This window comes from Microtus oregoni, unplaced genomic scaffold (assembly GCF_018167655.1).
Source record: "Microtus oregoni isolate MIOR12 unplaced genomic scaffold, Mior012 000003F_ref0000135, whole genome shotgun sequence".
Lineage (NCBI taxonomy): Eukaryota > Metazoa > Chordata > Mammalia > Rodentia > Cricetidae > Microtus > Microtus oregoni.
Window position 1 is genome coordinate 32,843,483 of NW_024543062.1, and position 21,770 is coordinate 32,865,252.

The 21,770-nt window shown below is 52.6% G+C and overlaps 2 protein-coding genes across 4 annotated transcripts in view; one reads left to right on the top strand and one right to left on the bottom strand.

The window, feature by feature from the left end:
• Positions 1-2,052: 2,052 nt before the first annotated feature.
• Tmem211 (transmembrane protein 211) lies at positions 2,053-8,222 on the bottom strand. Of its 2 annotated transcripts, XM_041649193.1 has the most exons (5): positions 7,936-8,222; positions 7,040-7,166; positions 4,866-5,082; positions 3,954-4,092; positions 2,053-2,652 (listed from the first exon to the last, which is right to left on the bottom strand). In XM_041649193.1, exons 3-5 carry the CDS (start codon positions 5,064-5,066, stop codon positions 2,327-2,329), a joined length of 666 nt encoding a protein of 221 aa, XP_041505127.1. In that variant the 5' UTR covers positions 5,067-5,082; positions 7,040-7,166; positions 7,936-8,222; the 3' UTR covers positions 2,053-2,326. The 2 variants fall into 2 exon arrangements, with proteins under 2 accessions (XP_041505127.1, XP_041505128.1); XM_041649194.1 differs by lacking the exons at positions 7,040-7,166; positions 7,936-8,222 and adding an exon at positions 6,027-6,073.
• Positions 8,223-14,951: 6,729 nt separating this feature from the next.
• The window catches only part of Kiaa1671 (KIAA1671 ortholog), a 139,300-nt gene continuing 132,481 nt past the window's right edge, over positions 14,952-21,770 (top strand). The window contains exon 1 of one of the 2 annotated variants that reach the window (XM_041647011.1): positions 14,952-14,995. The gene's annotated coding sequence lies outside the window, so the exon portion shown is untranslated. Of the gene's footprint in view, positions 14,996-16,617; positions 16,895-21,770 lie in introns of those variants that run through there. The other variant, XM_041647017.1, reaches the window with a different exon arrangement.

A 21,770-nucleotide genomic window follows, 5' to 3' on the forward strand; every position in this document is an offset into this window, starting at 1 on the left:
GTGAGCCACCATGTGGTTGCTGGGAATTGAACTCAGGACCTCTGGAAGAGCAGCCAGTGCTCTTGACCACTGAGCCATCTCTCTAGCTCCTCATCTTTTTGGCTTAGGGCAGAGTCTGAGAGGCCCTCACCTTCTCATGCCAGGATGGTGGGAACAGTCACCTTCCCTCCCTCTCTCTCCCAGGGGAGGTCCCAGTAGAAAGAGGGATGACCAAGGCAGGGCAGTGGGAGGGGGTGCTGTTCATTGACCCTCTTTCTCTCTAGCTGGATGTTCCTGAGGAATTCTGGCCTTTATCTAATTACCAGAAAGCCACCTGAGTCTATCTCTGAATATTTGGACTTCCGTTTGGAGTCTGGGGAATTGGTGTTTCCTTTGGACCTGATTGATGGTACCCAAGGAACAGCACTCCAGGATGACCTCTGGCCTCACACACTTGTGCTCCATATAGAACACACACAGCGAGAGAGAGAGAGAGAGAGAGAGAGAGAGAGAGAGAGAGAGAGAGAATTCTCACCAGAGTACCGGTGAGAAGCATTGAGAATACACTAGCGTCCAAAGAGATGGAAATAGGCATGACTTTCTCACGATGCCACCTGGACTGGGGTTCTCTGTCCTTCTCTATCCTTTGAAGATTTCGGATCCTAGCTCTCCTGCTGTTGGACAGAACTATCCTCCAAGCGATCGGCCACCATCTTCATCAGTTCAGCTGTGTCCAAGCAGGGCTTGTGGACTACTGACCTGAAAGCTAAGGCTCACGCAGCCATGAAAGCTGCCACGAGCATCTTCACCCTGGCTGGGCGGCTCATAGGAAGGGTCACAGGCTCTTTCCTGGCGTGTCTAGCCATTCCTCCCCACCAGAAACTGTCATTCATGCTGGGGACAGACCTCTAGGGTAGCTGGTTTAATGTTACCCACACTCCTTCCTGCAGCCCTCACTTATTGCTCTGTATGTAAGCCTAAGAAACTCATTGGTTCAAACTTCAGTTGCCGTTGGTGTGGAGAGTTACATGTTTAATGCTTCTAGGCACCCAAGGTGGAAATTCCCATGACAAGTGCTTTGGCTGTGTGTCCCTGGGTAAGAGTTAACTCTGAGACTTAGTTTCATACATATGCAAGGGAAAAGTAGAGGTTCCCTTGGTTCTGGACTCCCGTCTGAGGGGGTGCCATCCCTTTATGCTGCTGAGAAGTCCTGGCTGGGAACCCACCACCCCTGAGTTCCTGTTGAATGCTTGGGCACAGCTGCCCTCTCACTCTTGCGCAGTCAGGAACCCAGCCTGCGGGATGGTGCTGCACATTCAAGTGCATCATCCCGGCTCAGCCAACCCAGTTAGGAAAGTCTCATGCTGGTGTGCACGGAGCCTGCTTTCTGAGGCGATGATTCCCAGTCCTGTCAAGTTGACAGTCAACATAAAGGATTACAGACAGGAAGTCTGGAGACAGACAGACATCAGAACCAGATGGAAGCTGAGCTCCCAGGAAGAGTAGGGTTTCCTCCTCAGTGCTCTATGTTTGTGGAAGGTGGGGCAGGTCCTGAGCCCCACCTGGTAGGAAGCACCGTCCTGCATACAACAGAGTCAGAGTCACTAAGTATCTCATGGGAAATAAAGACCTTCCAATCCTCTAAGAGAGGAGGGATTATAAGGGAAGAGCAAAAACATGGAAAGGGTGTCCAATCAGAAGGCCTTGGTGGCACATGCCTTTGATCCCAGCACTTGAAAGGCAGAGGTAGGCAGATGTCTGTGAGTTTGAGGCCAGCCTCGTCTATATAGAGTTCCAGGACAATCAGGACTACATCACGAGACCCTGTCTCAAAACAAACAACAAAAAAAGAGTTTTCAATTAGACGGCCGTCTTCCCAGGGTGCCTCTGTACACTTTCCATCCACATATTTCATTCTCACCTGAGTTCCCATAGTCCTGTGAGCCAGGGGCAGGGCCACGGCAAATGTTTGCTTCGTTTACATATGGCAAATCAAAGTCCTCCACAAAGTAGGCATTATGCCAACCTCCAATTTACCAAAGAATAAATGAGTCCAGAAAGGAAGTAACTTGCCTGAGGTCACACAGCATGGAAACAAAGGAGGTGGGATTTGAACCTGAGTATGTAGAGTGTAGACATGATTAAGGAAGTTCACGAGAGCCCTTAAAAAGGATAACAACTGTTTATTTGGAGAAACACAGTAAAAAAGTTGCAACTGCCCTCTGCTCTGTCAGTGCTAGGAGCTGCATACAGAAACTAAGACTGCCAGCTTCCTATCTGGGTTTATCAGTCCACATGTAGTACCTCAGGCCACACCCTAATGGGCCAGTACCCAAAAGGCTATTGGCTAAAGAATTCCCACAACAGTAGAATACATTATTCTTGTTTGTCCTTTGCTTTCCTGGGTGATGCTCATTTGTTTATTCTGACACAAGGGTGATTCCCTAAGTGTCACGAGGTGTGGGGAGGCTGTCCTCTGGTTTGTGGTCATCTGAGGCCATCCAATAACAACAAGCAGGCTGGTCAGGACCGCATTGAGAATGGCAGTGGCATAGCCCCAGCTCAGCTGGCATGTTCCACTGTAGTACACGGAGGAGCCTTCACAGACTTCTTTGGCTAATGGGGAAGCCAGAGTGACTGGAAAAACCAGCAGGCCTACAAGAGTGGAGGCTGCTGGGAGCAGCAGAAAGGGAAAGTCAGTCTTGGGCAAAGGCTTCTGGGATGATCTGTCATCCCAAGACTCACTCAGAACCCTGCCTTCCCCTACCACCACTACATATCCATCCATTTATCCACCAATCCATCCAACTATCAAATCATCCATCCTTCCATGCACCTACCCATCCATCCACCAATCTATCCAGCTATCAAATCATCCATCCTTCTAACCACTTACCCAGTCATCCATCCACCCTCCACTCACCTACCTACCCACCCACCTGTCCACCTATCTGTGTGTGCACCCACTCACCCATCTGTCCATCGACCCATCATCTCTCCATCCACCCATCATGTCTCCATCCACCCACTCTAGAGACTAAGGCACACACACACACTTTGCCCAAGGTCCTGGCAGACGGTGATATTTTTTTCTGCTTAGTTTATCACCACATGCATTAGAGTAGAATCCTGGGGGGGTCAAATTGCAGATTCCTGGGGAGCTTCGACACTGTGTAACTAGGTGTATTCTCACAAACTCTAAAGATCAAGAATCTATTAAAAACAAAGGCGGAAGAAACTCCTGGTGGGAACAGTAAGGCTAGAAATAAAAGGATCCACACTTGGCTGGGGTCCTCCTGCTGAGAAGAAGGCAGCTTCAGGCTCAGAAGTAAGATTCAAGCAGATCCCTGCAGAGAGGGGAGGGACTGTGGGGTGAGTATGGGATTACAGCAGCAGAGAGAAGTGAGCAGCTGGGGAGGCCAGGCCAGGCCAGGGTGGGGAGGGCTGAGGCAGCAAAGAGAGACTTGGGTTTCCCTCTTCCTGCCACAGGAAGCCCTTGGAAGGTGGGTAAACCAGTCATTTGGGTCTTGTTTCCCTCAGCTGGTCTGGTCTGTGAGCACAGGAGAGGTGGGAGGCACGGGGGGAGGGGGGGGGGGCGGGGCAGGTATGTCAGGGCAGGAGAGGAAGAGGAAGACAGGAGCCTGTGGGGCAGGGTGAGAGGGGTGGAAGGTGAATTAGATGAGAGCATTGTGGGGCTCAGGGCACCCCACCCAGAGGCTCCCAGCAACTAGAGAAGAGCGACCCTCCTCCACTGAGGCTGAAGTGAAGCCGGGACTAGACCCCAGCATTTTCTCAGCTCTTGGTTGGGCATCCTCGGACAGTGCACAGCCTACCCAACATGCAGTGGTAGCGATGGTAAACATGGTACAGAACGGATGGACCAAAGAGAAACACAGGGGTCGACAGGACTCGTCAGCTAGGGTCGGATGTGGGTGGTCCCCTCCAAGATCTCGGCACTGTCTGCAGGAGTTTACCTGCTGCTGCCTGCACCACGGGTGTTGGACCAGAGCCCCTCCTGGGATATAATCTTCTTGAGGCCAGTGCCCAGGCCAAAAGAAGAAGAGCACTAATGGCCAGCAGGACCCAGCCTCCCAGGAGCATTGCCGCAGAGACCTTCAGGAGAGAGGAGAGAGGGAGGTGGGATGGGGACATGGCGATCACTGGACCTATGGCCCAGTGAGTCCCTGAGATGTTCCCAACAGCCATGTGTTATCATAACCCCATTCTCCCTATCAATAAGCAGAGATCCAGAGATTGCAAGTCCTTTGTCTTAAGACACACAGCTACTCAGATCAACAGAAGCAAAATCCAGGTCAATGAATCACTACACCCTGCCCTTATTAAGCGCTTGCCAGGATCACCAGGGGAAGCACTGTCACCTTTGTGGTCATTTTTGAAGGCTGTATAATCTTCCTCCTGAGTGCTGGACTAGGTTCCTGCTCTTCACCCTCCCCACTGTGGGTCACCATGACATGCAGAACCATAAGGACACGAACACCTCATCTCTCATTGGTTAAAGCCCAGCAGTGCTTTGGGTGGAGTCAGGCTGGGGTGGGCAGGGCGTACATTGCAGAACCGCTGCAGACTTGTTTAATCCGTGACAAATGATTTCCTAGCAGGTGGCTGTATGCTTGAAGAAGGTGGCTTTTCCTGGATTGCAGAAAGATTCTAAGAGCCACCTCTAGATAGAGTCACATGCGCCCCATGCCTGCAGAGCCCAAAGCTCAGGGGTGTAGCCCAGAACCTTATGAAAGCTCCTTGGCTGTTTCTGATAGTTTCTGGGCTTAGGAACCTGTGTGCTCAGACACGGGGACAAACGGTGTAAGTTAAGGACCCTCAGAGCCCACTCCTCAAGAGCCAGTAGCCCTGGAAGACATGTGTCTCACCTTCCAGGCCAAGCCTGGCATGTCCTTCAGGGACCCGAAGGTCATACAGCTCTGGTTCCAGCGGTTATCCTGTGACCAGGAGCAGTGCATGAAGACACCATAGGAGAAGGAAGGGCTCGGGAACCAGGCAGGGGACACCAGGCTGAGGCCAGACATGCCTGTGAGCGAGAGTCCCAGAGCAGCCCTCACGCTGACCTCCATCAGGAATGTGGCTGACCTAGGTGAAGAGGGTGCAGTGAGGTGACCCAGCACTGGACACAACAGGCCCCATTCACATGCTCACTCTCTCACCTACACATTCATGCCTTCCTCCACCCGGGTCTCCCATGACGGTTAGTCTTGAATGTCAGTTGACAAGATCTATAACCAACAAGTCTCCATGAGAGCTAGTCTAGATAGGAAGGCCCATCCTGAACGTGGGCGACAAAACTGGGATCCTATGCTGAATGAAATGAGAAAGTGGGCTAGGCCGCGGCCTTCCTTCATTGCTCTCTGCTTTCTACGGAAGATGTAGCGGCCTGCCCCTCCTGCCACCTTGCCTCGCCTTCCACCGTGGACACTGAACCCTCAGACTGCAAGCCAGAATAAACCCGTCTTTCTTCAAGTTGCCCATTGTCAGGTAGTTGACCACAACAAGAAAATTAATGCCTCCCTTGTCCAAAAGGACAGCCCTGTCCTGCACAGTGGCATCCCTGAGGTCCCACACTCCCAGGCTGGGTTTCTGTCCCAACCACCACCTAACTCCTCTCCGAGGAGGGCCTGGGACTTGTCCATTGTTCGGGGTGGACTAGGATCTGGTGGGGGTTTGGCAGCTGGTGCCAGAGGCACTCGCTACTGATGCTCTTGGGAGACTGTGGATTCCATCTGCTCCTGTCCCACGGGAAGGCATTGTTGATTCTTATCTTGGCCACCAAGAGCCCCATCTCCTCATACCATCACAGTGGGATGAGCATTCCAGCTAGGAACTATAGGGGAATAACAGAGATGTTCAGACTCCCGCAGGATTCTGTGAGAATCTGGGAATGTGACCTTTGGAGTCCTGCTAGACTTGGCATTGTCTCCATCCACTTTCTGCTGCTATAATATAATACTGCAGACTGGGTCATTTATAAAAAAATTCATTTCATTCATGATGCTGGGTACTGGGAAGACCAAGTGTACCGTGTGGCCTCTGCTTAGTATCTGGCAAGATGTGCAGTCCATCTCCCTCTTCTTCTTCCTCCTCCTCTTCCTCCTCCTCCTCTTCTTCTTTTATGGTGTGCATATGTGCATATGTGTAGGTATGCATGAACATGTAGGCACATGCATACAGAGGCCAGAGGTCAGCCTCAGGTGTGAGTCCTTAGGTGTCTTCACTTTTTGTTTTGAGACAGGGTCTCTCCCTGGGACCTGGAGCTTGTTCATCAGGCTGACTGACCATTGAGCCCCAGGGTCTGCACACTTCTGCCTCCCCCCACTAGTGCTAGGATCAGAGACATGCACCTCACCGGACTTTTGTTTGTTTGCTTTTTGAGACACTGGTCTGGCTGTCCAGGACTCCATATGCAAATGAGGCTGGCCTCCACTCAGCGATGGGCCTGCCTCTGCCTTTACTGGGATTAAATGCGTGCGCCCAGACTCAGCAACGCTGGATGTTTTACATGGGCTCTGGGGGCATCAGCTCCTCAGGCTTGCACACAAGCACTTGCTGACGAACAACTCCCTAGCCCTCTCTTCTTCTTCTCACAAAGCCACTAACCAACCATCCTGGGGCCACACCCTCCTGACCTTGCTAGCGTTGCCCACCTTGACTTCCCAGCAGCCCCACCTCCAGACACAGGACTTTGAGGATTTAGTTCCCATCAGGGAAGCTGTGAGGGGTACACCCCAATCATGACCTGTTTTCTAAAGAAAAGTAAAATTCAATTAAACACAAAAAAAGCAAGGGGCTTGAAGCAGAGCCTTACCTAAGTAACAAAGGATGTCTTCTGGTCCGGCCTGGAAGGAGGCTCTGCCAGGGGAGGCTTGCCCTGGTGCTGGTGCTGGTGGAGGTGGAACCTATTCAGACTTTCTCAGGGGTAAGTCAGAGCTGGGTCCTCGCCAATGGCAAATGGCCTGGCAATGCGACTGTAGGACTTGGGGGTTCTCAGAGCCCAGTCGGTACTTAAAGGTGGGGTGAAATCCTAGCCTCTCACCTGGGATCCGGGGCCAGATGGCCACGGCTACAGTCCGTAGTTCCTCCATGTGTATAAGAAGCACATAGATTCCAGCATGTGTGGTCCAGAGGAGCTGGCCATCTGGGCTTGGGGGTGTGCCTTAGTCCTGTCAAGAGGAAGGGGAGATTTCTGTGGGGATGGGGAGAGATGGGCCTGGGCAGACTGGCACAATCAAGTTGTGAGAACTTTCTACTTTGGGATTCGGAATCTCTCTAAGGCTGCTAGCCAGCAGGTGAGGAGCCATCCCCTGGGTGACAAAGAACTTATTTTTCCCCTTTCACCAAAAACCACACCTCCCATGGGTCAGCTGATCTCAGGGGTGTAATTTCAGGCCAAGAATCTGGGGAGTGAAGCCCTGCAGCCCCATCCGCCACTGTCCCAGGGTGCTCTGGTGTTTCTGGGCCCTTGAAAAGACTGGGTAAGCTTCAGTGTCACCTGCGAAAATCACAGCCACTAAACAGGTGCCCGGAAAACTAAGTGAGTTCCTACAACCCCAAAGCTCTGAGGAAGGGTTGCCAGGTGCGATCTGAAGACAGGGTCCTTCCAGACATGGACTCTTTCTCCAGTGTCTGTCTCAGCCAGGCCTGCTGGCCATGTCATTTGGGACAAATGACGCAATGGCTCAAAGCCTCAGTTTCTCCAGTTACAAGACAGGCCCTCACCTACAGCAGGGGCGCTTAATGTTTGGAAGTATGAGCTCCTTTAAAAATGTGATTTCACATAGTGACTGTGTTCCACATTCAAGCTCCAGACTACACAGAGAAACAAACACACAAGAGTGTGTACACTTCAGGGCTCCTGTTGCAGCCCCCTGAAACCTGCTGGGCCCCCCTAAGTGATGCCTGGGGCCAGTCCACTCCTTCCTCTCTCCTCACCTCAGGTGTCCCTTCTGTTCAGGATCCTCACACCTTGGGTCAGGCCTCTCCAAGGTTTCCTTCTCAGTGTGAGCTCCCCTGCTCCATCTCTGGCCTTAAACATAACCTGTGAGCTTTTAAAAGGTCTCTTTTCCTTTAAAAGTCGCATTCAGATTGGTGAGCAAAGCGGGGTCACCCGAGGAACTGGTCTGAGAAGGGTGTGTGCACACCTGTGCATTTTCCTTCCTGGTTCCTGAAATCAATAGCTTTTCACTTTGTACTGACTGGTGGGCGGGACCCAGAGGGGAATTCCAGTCCCAGATAAAAAGGAGGGAAGGGGGATGGGGTTTCCTGGGAAGGAGAAGGCATTTAAAGGGGCTACCTAAGCAGTTATTAAATATGGGGCTTACACCTTCTCTTTGTTCTAAATGGTGAAAATGTAACCCAAAATTATGGAAATGCACTTCAAAGAGGCTCAAGTAGAAATAAGAAATGTACAGATGCACATTGTGGTGATATTTTGCTTGTAATCTAACAAATAAAGCTTGCCTGAAGATCAGAGTGTAGAGCTAAGCCATTAGAGACCAGGCAGTGGTGGCTCACACCTTTAATCCCAGCACTTGGGAGTCACAGGCCTTTAATCTCAGTACTAGGGAGGTGGAAACAGGAAGGCATCTGGCTGGGCAGAGAGAGGAATACAAGCCGGGAGGAGACGCTGCTCAGATACCCTCTGAAGCAGTCGGTCTGAGGATGCAGTCTGAGGATTAGTAGAGACAGGATCACCCTTCGGTCTGAGAATTTGATAGAGGTAGAGGTCTCTCTAGTGGCTGCTGCACTGCTTCTCTGATCCGTCAGCGTTCAGCCCTATATCTGACAGCACATAACATAATTGAAATTCTGTGCAGCTCCGGGCACAGTTCAATCCAGGTAAACAAATGATCTCAATTATCAGTCTGTCACTGGTGTCACACTCATGCCCAGGACACGCGCCTGTATCAGAAGGTGCACATCAGTTGGCATCATCAAAAGAAGAATTTTTCCCAAATTAAGGACAGAAGACCTCAGGGGTCTCTGTGCAACCTAGATCAGGCTCCTCCAGCGGCAGGGCTCTGGGGCTACTGAGGTGAATTCCTGTTTCTCCATTCATGAATCCATCTCCTTTGCTAGAGGGCACTGGGAACCTTTGGGTCCCAGATCTGCTATTACTAGCTGTAAGTGGCCTGACTGGGCTCTGTTCTTCCAGGGGTACCCAGCAGTCCTGCCCAGCTGCTGCTGGCCTTTCCTTGCTGGCCTTTGCTGGAAAAATGCCCTGGTATCCCAGCTTAGCCAGCTCAGTCAGCAGTGACTTGACATGGCTTGATGGTGACCCTGTCTCCACAAAAACCAAATAAATTGATGATGATGATGGTGGTGGTGGTGGTGATGATGATGGTGATGATGATGATGATGATAACAAGAGATCCCAGCAGTTCTAACAACTTACCAGACTACCCCACAGGATGAGACAGACACATGGACAGGTCAGTGGCGTGTGGGTCGGCACGACAAGGACTGCTTAGATGTGTGTATCTCTGGGCATTATTCAAGGTTAATTTACACTCCAGGACCAAAAAAGTGTTGTTAATAAAATTCCTTCCCAGGAATATCTCCTCCCCCAGAGGTCCCAGTGACAAACCAGAGAATGATTGTTTCCACCAAAGTTCACTCTAGAAACAGGTGTTTATTGGACTTCCTTACGGAACCTGAGGGGTGTGGGTGCTCCCCGAAAGGTTGCACTGGAAAGTTCTTCCCCAGCAGGAATGAGGGCATCCCTATAGCTGCATAGATGGAGCAGAGATGGAGCTGGTCTCCCTAGTCTTCCAGGGCCTCTCTACCCTAGCCCCTCCCAGGAACCATGTACAGCTAGGGCAGAGTTGGGGTCACAGGATGCTCAGGTGAGGGTCCTACAACCCTCCACCCCCCAACATTCATGACAGGGTGGAAACCGTCGACGAGCCCAGCTGGGTTCATCTTTTTTTTCTTCGCTTTCCTCTATTACGTTGGCTCTTTTAATTGGCTAATTGAAGATGGGTGACTAGACCTAGCTTGGGGAACAGGCAAATTGATACCCACAAATTGGGTATCAAAACCTCCGCTCCCTGAGTTCTCTCGGCTCCTCAGGAAGCCAGCGGGTGCCAGCAGCAGAGGGCGCTCTACACCCACCTTTCTGCCAAGGGCTGATTCCCAGGGCTTCTCTGGATTCCTACCAGTGAAGGGAGCTAGCTGAGGTTTGTCCAACCTCACAAGGCACTTCCTGTGTTTGTTCACTCTCTCCAAGTCTCTCTTCCTTCGCTCGTATTGGGCTGGCATCAAGTCCCCAATAAGTCTCCAACATGTTCTGAAGTTCGCCTGAGATCTGTTTGCCAGACTGAGATTCCCGGCGTGTGACGTTGAGCGGTTTATGGGGTTTCTCTGCGCGCTTCAGCAGCCGCTGAAGATGCATCACCTCTAACAGGATTGCGGCATTCACTGAACAATCACCTGGCTTGGTTTACAGCTAATTTCAGTAGTATCATCCTTACTAGGGAACTCAGGGGGTCCCTGATGTAGGTTTTAGTCTAATAGATAAAAATACTCCAAAATGGACTTAGAAGGAAACCTGAAGACAATTTTACAGGCGTTTGAGAGAAAAGACCAGGGCAGGTGGGTTACCTGTAGGAGGGGCATGGAAGGGAGAGAGTCAGGTTTGGTCAATTAATGCTCAGGAAAGCAGGTACAGATGGACGGACGGATGCGGGGGGGGGGGGGCATTGATTTGGTGAGAAAGGCTTCCAGGTAGGAACCCAGACAGTAGGAACCCATGCTCATAGGTAAGGATCTGTGAGCCTCAGAATGGTGGGAACAGTTCGGGTTGTATGGGTGTGTATTTTGTTAAAGGCTATTATTCTCCACAACTCCATTAAATTCTATTCTGAGCACGGTCTCCTTTAGCCCAGGCTTGCCTTGACTCTCTTTGAAGCCGAGGATAGATAACATTGAACTTCTGGCCCCACTGCTGCTTCCATCTTGAATACTGCGGTGATGGTCCTGAGGCATCCAGTTTTAAGCTGGAGATCAAACCCAGGGCTCCCAAATGCTGCCCACTGAGCCACATGCCCACCCCCTCCATCTTTTTTAATGTCTTGGAGTCCAACTCTGCAGGCAGGCGGGGTGGGGGAGAGGGAGAGGGATGTTTTCCTATTCGGGTGATTGACCAAGTGAGACAGACTGTTAAGACTGCAATGGAGCCTGGGTGGTGGTGGCAGATAACCTTTAATCCCAGCACTCAGGAAGCAGAGGTAGGGGGATCTCTGTGAGTTCGAGGCCAGCTTGGTCTAAGAGCAAGTTCCAGAACAGCTTGGACTGTTACACAGAGAAACCCTGTCTTGGAAAACCAAACCAACCAACCAACCAAACAAACAAACAAGCAAAGAGTGAATAAATAAAATAAGATAAATAAAAAATTAAAAAACAGCAATGTGTACTCAGAATCCTGAGCAGTTTAGATCATGTCTCCACCAAGGCTAGAGGTATGATTTAGGCCTCTTTTATTTTGACCAAAAACTCTGTATTGAATAGATTTAAACAAATTAAAGAAGTGACTTTGCTGATAAGAAGCTTCCCTAGTCCTCAGTGGAGAACCTAGGGGAATTAAATCTTAAGAAGGGGCACCTGGGACACTTCCCCTTCTTAGGAATCAGTGTGTTACCAGGGAAACGGGAGGGACCATCCAAAGATGATTGTGAGGGGAGGGTGTGTGAGAAACTGCCTGACGAAAGAGACTCACGAGAAAAGTCTTACCACAGGTCCAGAGGGACACAGCCCATCCTGTTGGGGAAGCCCCTGGTCACACTGTACTCAGAAATCAGGCAGTGAACAGGAAGGGGCAGGCTCTAAAACCCCAGGGTCCACCTGCAGTGACCCCCTCCCACCTCCTAAAGGTTCCTCAACCTTCACAGACAACATTGCCAGCTAGGGATCAGGTATTTAAACGCATGAACCTACGGTGAGGTTCACATTCAAACCACATATCAGACCCATCCTTGGTGACGTATGAGCAGGCCAGCTAATGTCTGGCTCTCAACCAGGCCCTAGATTGTGTCCTGTGAAAATCCTGACTCCAAGTGTGGCTCCGTGTAGGGTTCGTTCTGTCCCAGATGCTGGGACCGACTGTGGGCTCCAACTTCAAGGGGAGAGAGAGAGAAGAAACTGGCCATCATGCTACTGTGGTCGGCACTCCAGTGGGTGGGCACATGGCGCAGACATTTCATGTCTAAGTATGGAATCCGTCTCTACCCTGTAATCCAGAAGACCTCTGAGTGAACCGACTGTAAAGCTGAAGTTGGAGGGATGGCCGTTAAGCCGAGGACGGACCAACAGAGGCAAGGGCCTCCTGGCAGGGCAATACAGTACAGCAAAGGTCTGGCGTCAAGAGAAAGCATTTCAAAGACAATATTGGCTCTTAACCCAAAGCAAAACCAAACCAATAATAAATAAACAGGAAGGGCTGGGGTGTGGCTGTGGTGGAGTGCTTGCCTGCTGAGCAGGAAGTGCTGGGTCTGGTCTTCAGCATCGCAGAAACTGGACAGCACACACAGCCCTGTAATCAGGACTGATGCAAGATCCAGGCCAGCCCGAACTGTGTAGTAAAACCCTGGCAAGAAAATAAAGCAGAGAATAAACATGGATGAAACCTGCCGGGCAGCTGTGGGTCTTGGGGCCTCGCTGGCCACCCTGTGACCAGGGTCTTCTGCACGAAGGCTGAAAGGGGCCACCGTGGAGCCCCACTGTTATAGTAAGTGCTGCTGGACAGAGCTACCACCATGGGCTTCCTGGAGGAGGCAGATGTCCTGTCCAAAAAATGATTCTGGGACAGTCCCGGAGTGCACTGTTCTTTGTACCAGGGCCTGGGGTGCCGGGTCTGGGTAGAATGGGGTGCAACCCCTGGGCACGTGTGGCTGGCAGTTTCTCGCTTAGCCTGAGTACAAGAGAATGTGGTGGAGTCTCCCAGGAAGTCTGGCCCCATGAGGACCCAGGTGCCTCTGGGAGTTGTAGTTTGTTTTGCCTCAGTCATCCCTCCACGTGGCTTGAGTCGGCAGCCTGCAGAGTGGGAATGAGGTGATCAAGGGGAACCTGTCTTGGCTTGGGGTCTGTGGCGGTGTTGGGAAAGACAGTGTTTGTTCCCTTCCCTGCTTATATTCTGAGGCAGATTGGCAGTGTCAGGTGGGAGGACCCTGCTGGCTGGGGAGCCGAGAACCACAAGTGTCCCGCCACTCAGAAACATCCTGACACCTATCTTGTAACTGGTGATTGGTACAGAGAGATAGGAACTTTCTCCAAGGTTCCGGAAGAGACATGGCACATGGTGGGCTATCAGACTGGACATTTATGGCCCTGCATATCTGTGTCCCGTCCTGAGGTAGGCACTGTGAATCAGGCGGCTGAAGTATCTCTAGAGAGCGGAGTGCACACAAACTACTTTTTATTTTTATTTTAGTTTTTATATTTTTTATCATTTTTTTTTTTGAGACAGAGTTTTCTCTGTGTAGTCCTGGCTGTCCTGGAACTCGCTCTGTAGACCAAGCTGGCCTTGAACTCGGAGATCCACCTGCCTCCTGAATGCTGGAATTAAAGGTGTGCACCCCCATGCCTGGCACACAAGCCAGTTTTTTTTATAATTACATACAAACTCTGTATAAAAGCCCTGCTTTTAGATGAATTCTGAGGGATTTTGTCTTGCAAACCAACCATTGAAACTGCCTCAAAGCCCTTCGCCTGGGAGTGCTTGACAAACACGGGGATGGGTCCAGCTGCTAATTGTGCCCGTGGCATCCAGATGACCCAAAGCACGGCTGGACTCTGTCACTGTGGACAGGTCCCTGGGGAGTCTCAGGTGGATCCTGGGTGTTACGGAAGGTGTCAGTCCTTACTTCAAAGGGGCAAAAATTCACAGGATTGAGTGAGCCATACACTCACACACCACCACCAACACCACCACCATCATCGTGATGACCAACAATTTGAGGCAAAGAGGAGTGAGGGAGAACGGCCGACAGCTCTCTGGAAGCCACACTGCTGCTAATCCCTGTCTCCCTTTTCTTGAAGTTGGGCGGGCTTGCGATAAAGGCATAAACCACGTCTCGTGACTCACTCGGGGCCATTTCCCCTGGGAGCACATGTCATAAATATGATTCAATTTTCTCATGCAATGTTTCTCCCTAATGCTGCTGAAACCCCGTGAGAACCTGGGTCCTGCCAGCTGCCTCAGAGCAGAGTCTCCAGAGCCCAGCATCGGAAAGGTACTTAGTAAAGGCAGGCTGGCTGTTCAGTGCTGGAGCTCCAGCTACCTGAGGGAAGGAAGGGAGCTGAGGAGAGAGACTGGATTGAACCCAGGTGCTCACACCCGAGCCATACAGTGATACCTTGAAAAAATGAGAGGGAGGGAGGGAAACAGAGGGAGAGGACTGGCTCATGGTGGAAGACACCACTTTTGCAGTTTCCAACACCCCAGCCTCCTCCAACTCCAGTTCCTGAGGATCTATGGCCCTCTTCTGGCCTCTGCCTGGACCTGCACTTACATGAATATATACACATAACAATAACAACAATCCTTTATTGTTAATTATTAATATTAATAATTCATTAACAATAATTTTATTGATATTAATAATTAATTATTAATCTTTTAAAAAGAGAAAGTAAGAAAAAAAAGAAAATCAAATTGTGATAGATATGGTTAATGAAATGAACAAGGCAGCGGACCAGGAATGCTCTCGGGCAATGCTCTGCTACCCCACCACACCCTTCGTCAGGTGGTGGCACACAGTACGTTGCCCAGGCGGGGACCCCGGCGCAATGCCGGGTCTTTCCAGCAGGGGGTGCGCTTCGCGCAGTCTCGCCGCTCTGGGGTCCGCGCTCCGCCCCTCGCTACTCTGCGCAGGCGCCGCCGGGAGCGGTTGCCACGGCGACGGGGCGCTTCCCGCCTGAGCCCCGCCCCCAGGAACGAGGCTGCGCGCGCCGCGGCAGGTGCGGGCGGGCAGGTGCGGCGCGGCGGGCCACTGCGGTAGGTGCGCGGAGGGCGCGGGGACGCGCGGGCGGGCGCGGGGGCGCGCGGAGACGCGCGGAACGCCCACTCCTGCCCGCGGGGCCGCGTGGAAAGTTGGCAAAGTTGGCTGAGGGCAAAGCGGGGACCGGGGTGCGCCGCGTGCGGAGTGCCACTGCAGACTAGGGGATCCCATTGCATCTGCGACCGGGGAATGACGGCAGAGGACGCCTAAAGCTGGCCCCGCTCCCCACGCGCGTCCGCGGCTCGCGCGTGGCTCGGAATCGCGCTATGCCGGGCGCCGTGCAGGCCAGGGCTGCCCTTCCTCGGGCCGGAAAGTCGTGGCCTTTTCGGAGGGAGGGCGCCTGTTGCAGAGAGCTGTCCCTGGAGGCCCTGCGACTGGCTCTGGGCCTGAGCCCTGTCCCGGGGTCGCGCCCTCCCGGGTGGCGCGCTCACCGCCCATCCGCGGTGACAAAGATGTGTAACTTGGACTTTTCGGCCAGGCAGCGCACAGAGAAGCGCTGGGGCTGGTTAATCAGTAACCGGGACTTAAGTGGAGGCTCCGAGCTGACAACTTTCTCCCTGCTAACCCGCAGGGCGGGCGAACGGCCAGGCTGGCCTCTGCAGACACCAGTGTCTTGGTGGGTCCAGGAGAGACCCTTTAAAGGGATTAAGGCTCTGCAGACACCCGGTTTTGGTGGGTTCTGGGGGAGTCTCCTTTTAAAGGGTTTGAGGACTTGGCAGGAGTGCACTTAGGCCCTAAAAGTGCACTGGAGGGCACTTTTGGCCGGCGGCCGCTGTGTGTGTTTGTGTGTGTGTGTGTGTGTGTGTGTGCGTGCGCGCGCGCGCGACCTTGTGTGTGTGGGAGTGGCCACAGGGATCCAGGGGAGTCCTAGCGAGTCGCCCAGAGCAGTTCAGAATCTGCTCCTCCGGGAGGATGATGCTCTAGTCACAGTCTGCCTGCCCTGAGCCTTTATGATTTGTGATGTTGGAGATGCAGCCCTCACCCCAGACTCTGAGCTAGACACCCCTCCCTCAGGGGCTCCTGGTGGCTATTAGTACTTACACTCACCTGAGCGGGGGTGGGGGTACCAGTTGTCCTTCCCTCGTCATGTGACCCCTCTTAGCATCACCACATTTTACCAACACAGATGAGCTGCGGATGTCACGTATGTCCATTTGTCAGTCGTTCATTCACTGAACTGATGGTTTGAGACAGTGTCCGGGACTGGGCTTGAAGTCACATCCGGGAGTGAATCCTTGGTCCCTCTGGGAAGGCAGAGTGGGGATGGCAGAGGAGTGGCTAATGGCCTGGGGCAAGAGGAGGATCAGCGTCTGGGTAGAGTAGGGTGCCAGGAAACAATCTCAACTCCTTGGGCTTGATGGCAAGCCCCTTTAACCACTGAGTCATTTCACAGCCCCCGAGCACTTTGAGACTCTGGACCTTCATCTATGTAAAGGTCTGATGGGGTCCTCGGCTTCTTTATGGGGTGGAGAGGGGGATAAGGCGGGGCTTGGGGAGTGTCAGGGATAGGTCTGATGGTGTGACCTCGGGGTGAGTGTTCCGGTGGATGGTGCCTTGCCGAATCTGACTCATGGATGTATGTGCCTGTGCATGCGTGTGCCCGTGTGTATGTGTTCGAAGGTGACACTTGGGCTGGGTCTTGAGGGCCGAGGAGGAGGAGGAAGGATGGAGGCAAGGGTGGGTGAGGCCTCTCTCCCAGTCCTGCCCAGAGTGGAGGGTGTGTTGAGCGAATAGAAGACCTTCACATCCCAGCTCTTGCGTTGGAAGGCTTGGGACTGCCGGCCCTGATCTCTGCCTGGAGGTACACACCTTGCCTCCACCCACTTCAGGTAGCCGGAGACTGGATTCAAAGCTGACTTCTCTCATAAACCTGATGGGGGTTTGGAGACAGTGAGGTAAAATTGCCAAGAGGGACCAGAGGTAAATCGGGGGGGGGGGTCTCGGGAGGAGGTGGAAGAGAGGCTGGCCAGACAACATGGCCAGGACGAGGCGAGTGTAGGAAAAGCTAGAGTACAGATTTGCTGGTCTGAGTCCTTTCTCGTGCGCTCTGTTTGTTCTTCACGACAGTCTGTCTCAGGCAGTGTGGCTTTGGAGACTCCCCCCCCCCCCCCCAGCAGTTCATGAAATGGACGCTTGGACTGGGAGGTGGAGGAGCTGGGTTCTAAACGTAGAACTGGCTGCTTGATGTCACGGTCCTCCTCGTCCCCTTTGTGGCTAGGCGTGGCTGCCCACTGTCCACACCCTGGCTGCTGGCCTTGGTGAGGGAGCTCTGTTTGGGTGGAGGGCTGGACACATGGATCATTTCTCTCCCACGAGATCAATATTTAATGGAGTCTCTGGGCTTGAAAACTAGGAAGATCTCTTGTCCCCAGGAATCCTCTAGTCAGCTGTGTGGGAGAAAGGTCACATGACCCAAATCAGGAAGCAATTATGGACTTGACTTTGAGGCCTGAGTTATCACTGCCCTCTCGGTAATTGTGCAGTTAAGCGACCTTTGAAATGTCTATAGCTGTGTCTGCATTGGGAGTAGAAACGTTTCCAGAGTGTGGTCGTCGACTGTTTACACCTGAGTAGGCTGCAGTGGATACGCGGTGTACAGAACCGTGGTGCTGTGCGCAGTGTGGAAATCCTGCGTCAAGTGAAAGTGTGTCAGCATCAGACGCCCCACTGGACGCTTCAGAGAGCCACTCCAATTCCAACCAGGCCTCCGTCACACCTTGCCAGTTAAGAAACCTGCTTTCATATCTCTGGAGCCAGACGGGTAAGGTTAGGTCCTGGCTTTGCTAATTCCTCTGCTCTGTGACGGCAGTCAGGTGTGCTAACCTCTCTGAGCCCATTTCCTCCTTTATAAATGAGGTAAATGATGGGACTTTTCTCTGAGGGCAACTGTGAGGACTGAGGGGCTTGGCAGGTGCATGTTGGCCCTAACCGACAGAGAAGGTGGGTGCTCAGTAAATAGCTGGGGGAAAATGATTAAAAACTAACGATTCCCCATTTGAGAGCATGTGCATGGAAGTGCGCTGGTTACTGGCCCAGCAAACCAGCCCAGCAAACCGGCCCCTGCTGTTGGACAGTCATTGCTGGATGTCTGATTTTCACTCCGCCAAGCCTCCTGTTGGTGCATCCAGGAGGTGGGAGGACATATGAGCTAAAGAGAGCTTGGAGTGGTGGCCCTGCCTGCCCAGGTCCCTGGACACACCTGTGGGAGCGAAGCTGTCTGCACTGCACGAAGGCAGAGCTTTGTCTTGTCAGGGGCCTCAGGCTGTAGCCTGCAACCCCCAGTAGGGAAGGCCAGAGCCCCTGTAGGTTGTGTGGAGTTTGGCAGCCTGTGGGTTTGAGTACAACCTGCCAGAGATTGTATCTTAGGAGACATCTGCCAGTGAACACTCTAGTCTTTCTGGAGGTGTGTGGCTCCTGGATCAGTTCACTCTTCCTGGGATCACATGGGTGAGAAACATCTCCCAAATCCCAGTGACTTTTAAACATAGGCATATTTTGCACATGAATCAGTGAGTGGCTTGGCTCATCTGTCTTCGAACAGATCCCCTGACTGACAGCGGTAGCCAGTGGGGGTGTGCTCTTCAGGGGGTGGGCAGCTGGTGTGCAGGGGATGGACTATAGGTGTGCAGAGGACAGAACAGCAGGTGTGCAGGAGACGGGACAGCAGGTGTACAGGGGGTGGACTGCAGGTGTGCGGGGGTGGACTACAGGTGTGCAGGGGGCAGGACAGCAGGTGTGCAGGGGTATGACAGCAGGTATGCAGAGGACAGGACAGCAGATGTGCAGGGGTGGGATAGCAGGTGTACAGGGGTGGGGCAGCAGGTGTGAAGGTGTGGGATAGCAGGTGTGCAGGGGTGGGACAGCAGGTGTGAAGGTGTGGGATAGCAGGTGTGCAGGGGTGGGGCAGCAGGTGTGCAGGGTTGGAATAGCAGGTGTGCAGGGGTGGGATAGCAGGTGTGCAGGGGTGGGACAGCAGGTATGCAGAGGACAGGACAGCAGATGTGCAGGGGTGAACTACAGATGTGCAAAGGTGTGACAGCAAGTGTGCAGGGGTGTGACAGCAGGTGTGCAGGGGTGTGACAGCAGGTGTGCAGGGGTGGGACAGCGGGTGTGAAGGTGTGGGACAGCAGGTATGCAGGGGTGGGATAGCAGATGTGCAGGGGTGGGACAGCAGGTGTGTAGGGGTGGGACAGCAGATGTGTGTGTGGGGCAGCAGGTGTGCACAGAGGGTGGATTGCAGATGTGCAGGGGGTGGGTGGGACTGTGGGTATACAGAACCTCAGGAGGAAGTGAGATGGCCTTGCCTCTATCCTTGTTCTGTAAGTCACCACAAGTCACAGGAACTACCCCATCCCCCAATTCAGGGGACACATTGTGCTCCTTCGAGGAGGCTGAGTTGATCTTGGCTGACAACAGTGCATCCCACTACAGTCACACTTCTGAGGGGTGGGAGAGGACCTTCCTGGAGCAGAGAGGGTAGGAATCAGCCCATGATCTGTGTGGGGCCAGTGGACTTGGAACTGGGGCTGTGGGGAAGACAGAACATGAATTATGAATCAGAAACAGCCTGTTTCCTTGTCTGGATAACAGAACTTGTGGCGCCCTGGCCCTGGCTCTGCTGCTGCGTGCTGGTGATCCTGTCATGGCCCATTTTGCTTCTTTGCCTTCTGAGATAGTTTCTCTAGTAGTCCAGTCTGGTCCGGAACTCCTGACCCTCCTGCCTCAGCCTCCCAAATGCTGGGATAACATCTTTGAGTACATACTTGCCTCTCAGCGTCAGTTTGCTGAGAGACACAGGACCTGTGTTTGTTACTGTAAAGGACTGTGGTGTGCCTGGCAGGAAGCCAGTGGCTGTTAGGGTCTTCTGGGGTCTGAGGGAGTTAGCACAGGATGAGAGTACAGTAGGGGTTTGGAGAGACTGTCCAGATTCAAATCCCAGCTCTACCGCTTGATGTCTAGTGGCTTTTGACTGGCCACTGAACCTCTCCTGTTTCCCCACCTGCCTGGCTCAGGAGGTCTGTGAGCATGGTTGTGCTGACAGAGTACCTTCAAGGACTTTGCTTGAGCACTGACTTGGAGGAGGTTTGGTTTTGGTTCTTGTCTGGCAGTGCTGGAGATGGAGATAAGGCTTCCAGCGAGGTAGACAAGCCCTCTACCATTATGCTGCGTGTCCACTCTTCTACTTCAGGAGTCACTTTGAGACAGGGTCTCACTAAATGACTGCCCTTGAACTCTTCATTCTGATGTCTCAACCCTTTCCCTCCCCGCTGTGCCCCGTATCTGGAATCTCAGGCTGTGACACCAGGCTGAGCAGGGTGGTTATTGTTGGCTGTGGTACTCTCAGTCAGGGGAGGCCTAGAGAGGTTGCTTGTCTTCCAGGGAGCCACCAGCGCTTTGAGGACAGAAGTGAGGTGAGAGTCGTGGTCTAGGCTTCTGATCTAGCTGCAGTTGGCTGGTTGCCTGTTTGTGAATTGCAAGATTTTTCTCTAACCAATGTAGCACATCTTAGGAGGGACAAAGCCTCATTACTAACCGCTCAGTCTCCTGGCGCAGTCCTGCACTGTCGGTGAATCACAATGAGAAGTTGCCATGTTGTCCTATCCAGGGAGCTTGCAGGTTTCTGGGGACCCCATTGGCCGTGAGTAATGGAGAGTGTGCTAAGAGTCTGGGTGAGGGTCCTAGCTGAGCTGGGAGAATGAGTCTAGCATGGACTTGCTATGTGACCCTAGGCAGCTGTTTTCGCTCACTGTGGGTCCTTGCAGCCTGACTCCAGCTCCTTCCCCTTCTGGTTTCCCCTGCTGCCTCCTGGCAGCCAAGCAGGCTGGGCCAACTGGTTACCTGGCTCCGTACAGTGCTGTGTGACTTCAGACAAGTGCTCCAGTCTCTCTAAGCCTCAGCTCATTTGCAGAAGACAAAACAAAACAGCAATGAAGAGCAGGCTCTGGACCTGGAGGTGACTCTTGCTGCCAGGCCCCCGAGTTAGTCTCTGTATTCCACATGGTAGAAGACGACAGTGGATTCCTACACGCTGCCCTCTACCCTCCACATGTGTGCTATGGCATGTAGCCCACATCAGTCAATATAATAAAAAAAATTAAAGACAAATAACCAAAGATTTCCCTCATGGTGGTCTTGTAGGACCATATAATTTACGTGATAATGACACAAGGCCTCTTTGTGCAGTGAGCACTGAGGTCAGCTTGGAGTTTATTTCTTTAATGTGCGTAACTGATAGCAAAGTCTAGCTTTAAATCCCCTTGTTTGCACGAGCAGCAGCAATAACATAATTAATAATGAACACAGATTGGCTGAGGAGGTGGCTCATGCCTGTAATCCCAGCACACAAGAGGCAGATGCAGAAGGATTGCCCATGAATCTGAGGCCAGCCTGAAACACATGGTGAGTCTGGTTGCCACCTCCTTCCATCCTGTGTCTCTGATGCGGTATTTGATGTAATACCCACAGTCTGTGTTGCTTCTGTTACACAGGTGAGGGTGGCCAGACTCCCAGAGGCCCTGCCCATAGTGCCCAGCCATGGCGGGCAGGCCGGGAGACAGGCTCCTTTTGCCTGGCCCTGCCCACTGGAGAAGCTGAAGTACCACTTGCGGGGGCCCAAGTCAGGGTTACTGCCTCACACTGCCCAGTCTGTTGGCTTTTATTTATTTGTTTGTTTGTTTGGTTTCTCCTGTGGCTAAAGGCCTTTCCGAGGACTGATCTGTCCATCCAAGGAATGGGTATGAAGGACATCCCAGCAGGAGAGGCCAGTAGCTC

Excerpts from the sequence above, each read along its gene's own strand:
- Tmem211 (XM_041649193.1), bottom strand. The coding sequence starts at position 5,066 with ATGGAGGTCAGCGTGAGGGCTGCTCTGGGACTCTCGCTCACAGGCATG. Across the intron at positions 4,093-4,865 it reads TGCCAGGCTTGGCCTGGAAG|GTCTCTGCGGCAATGCTCCT; the intron begins GTGAGACACATG and ends TCTCTCCTGAAG. Across the intron at positions 2,653-3,953 it reads CGTGGTGCAGGCAGCAGCAG|CAGCCTCCACTCTTGTAGGC; the intron begins GTAAACTCCTGC and ends TGCTGCTCCCAG.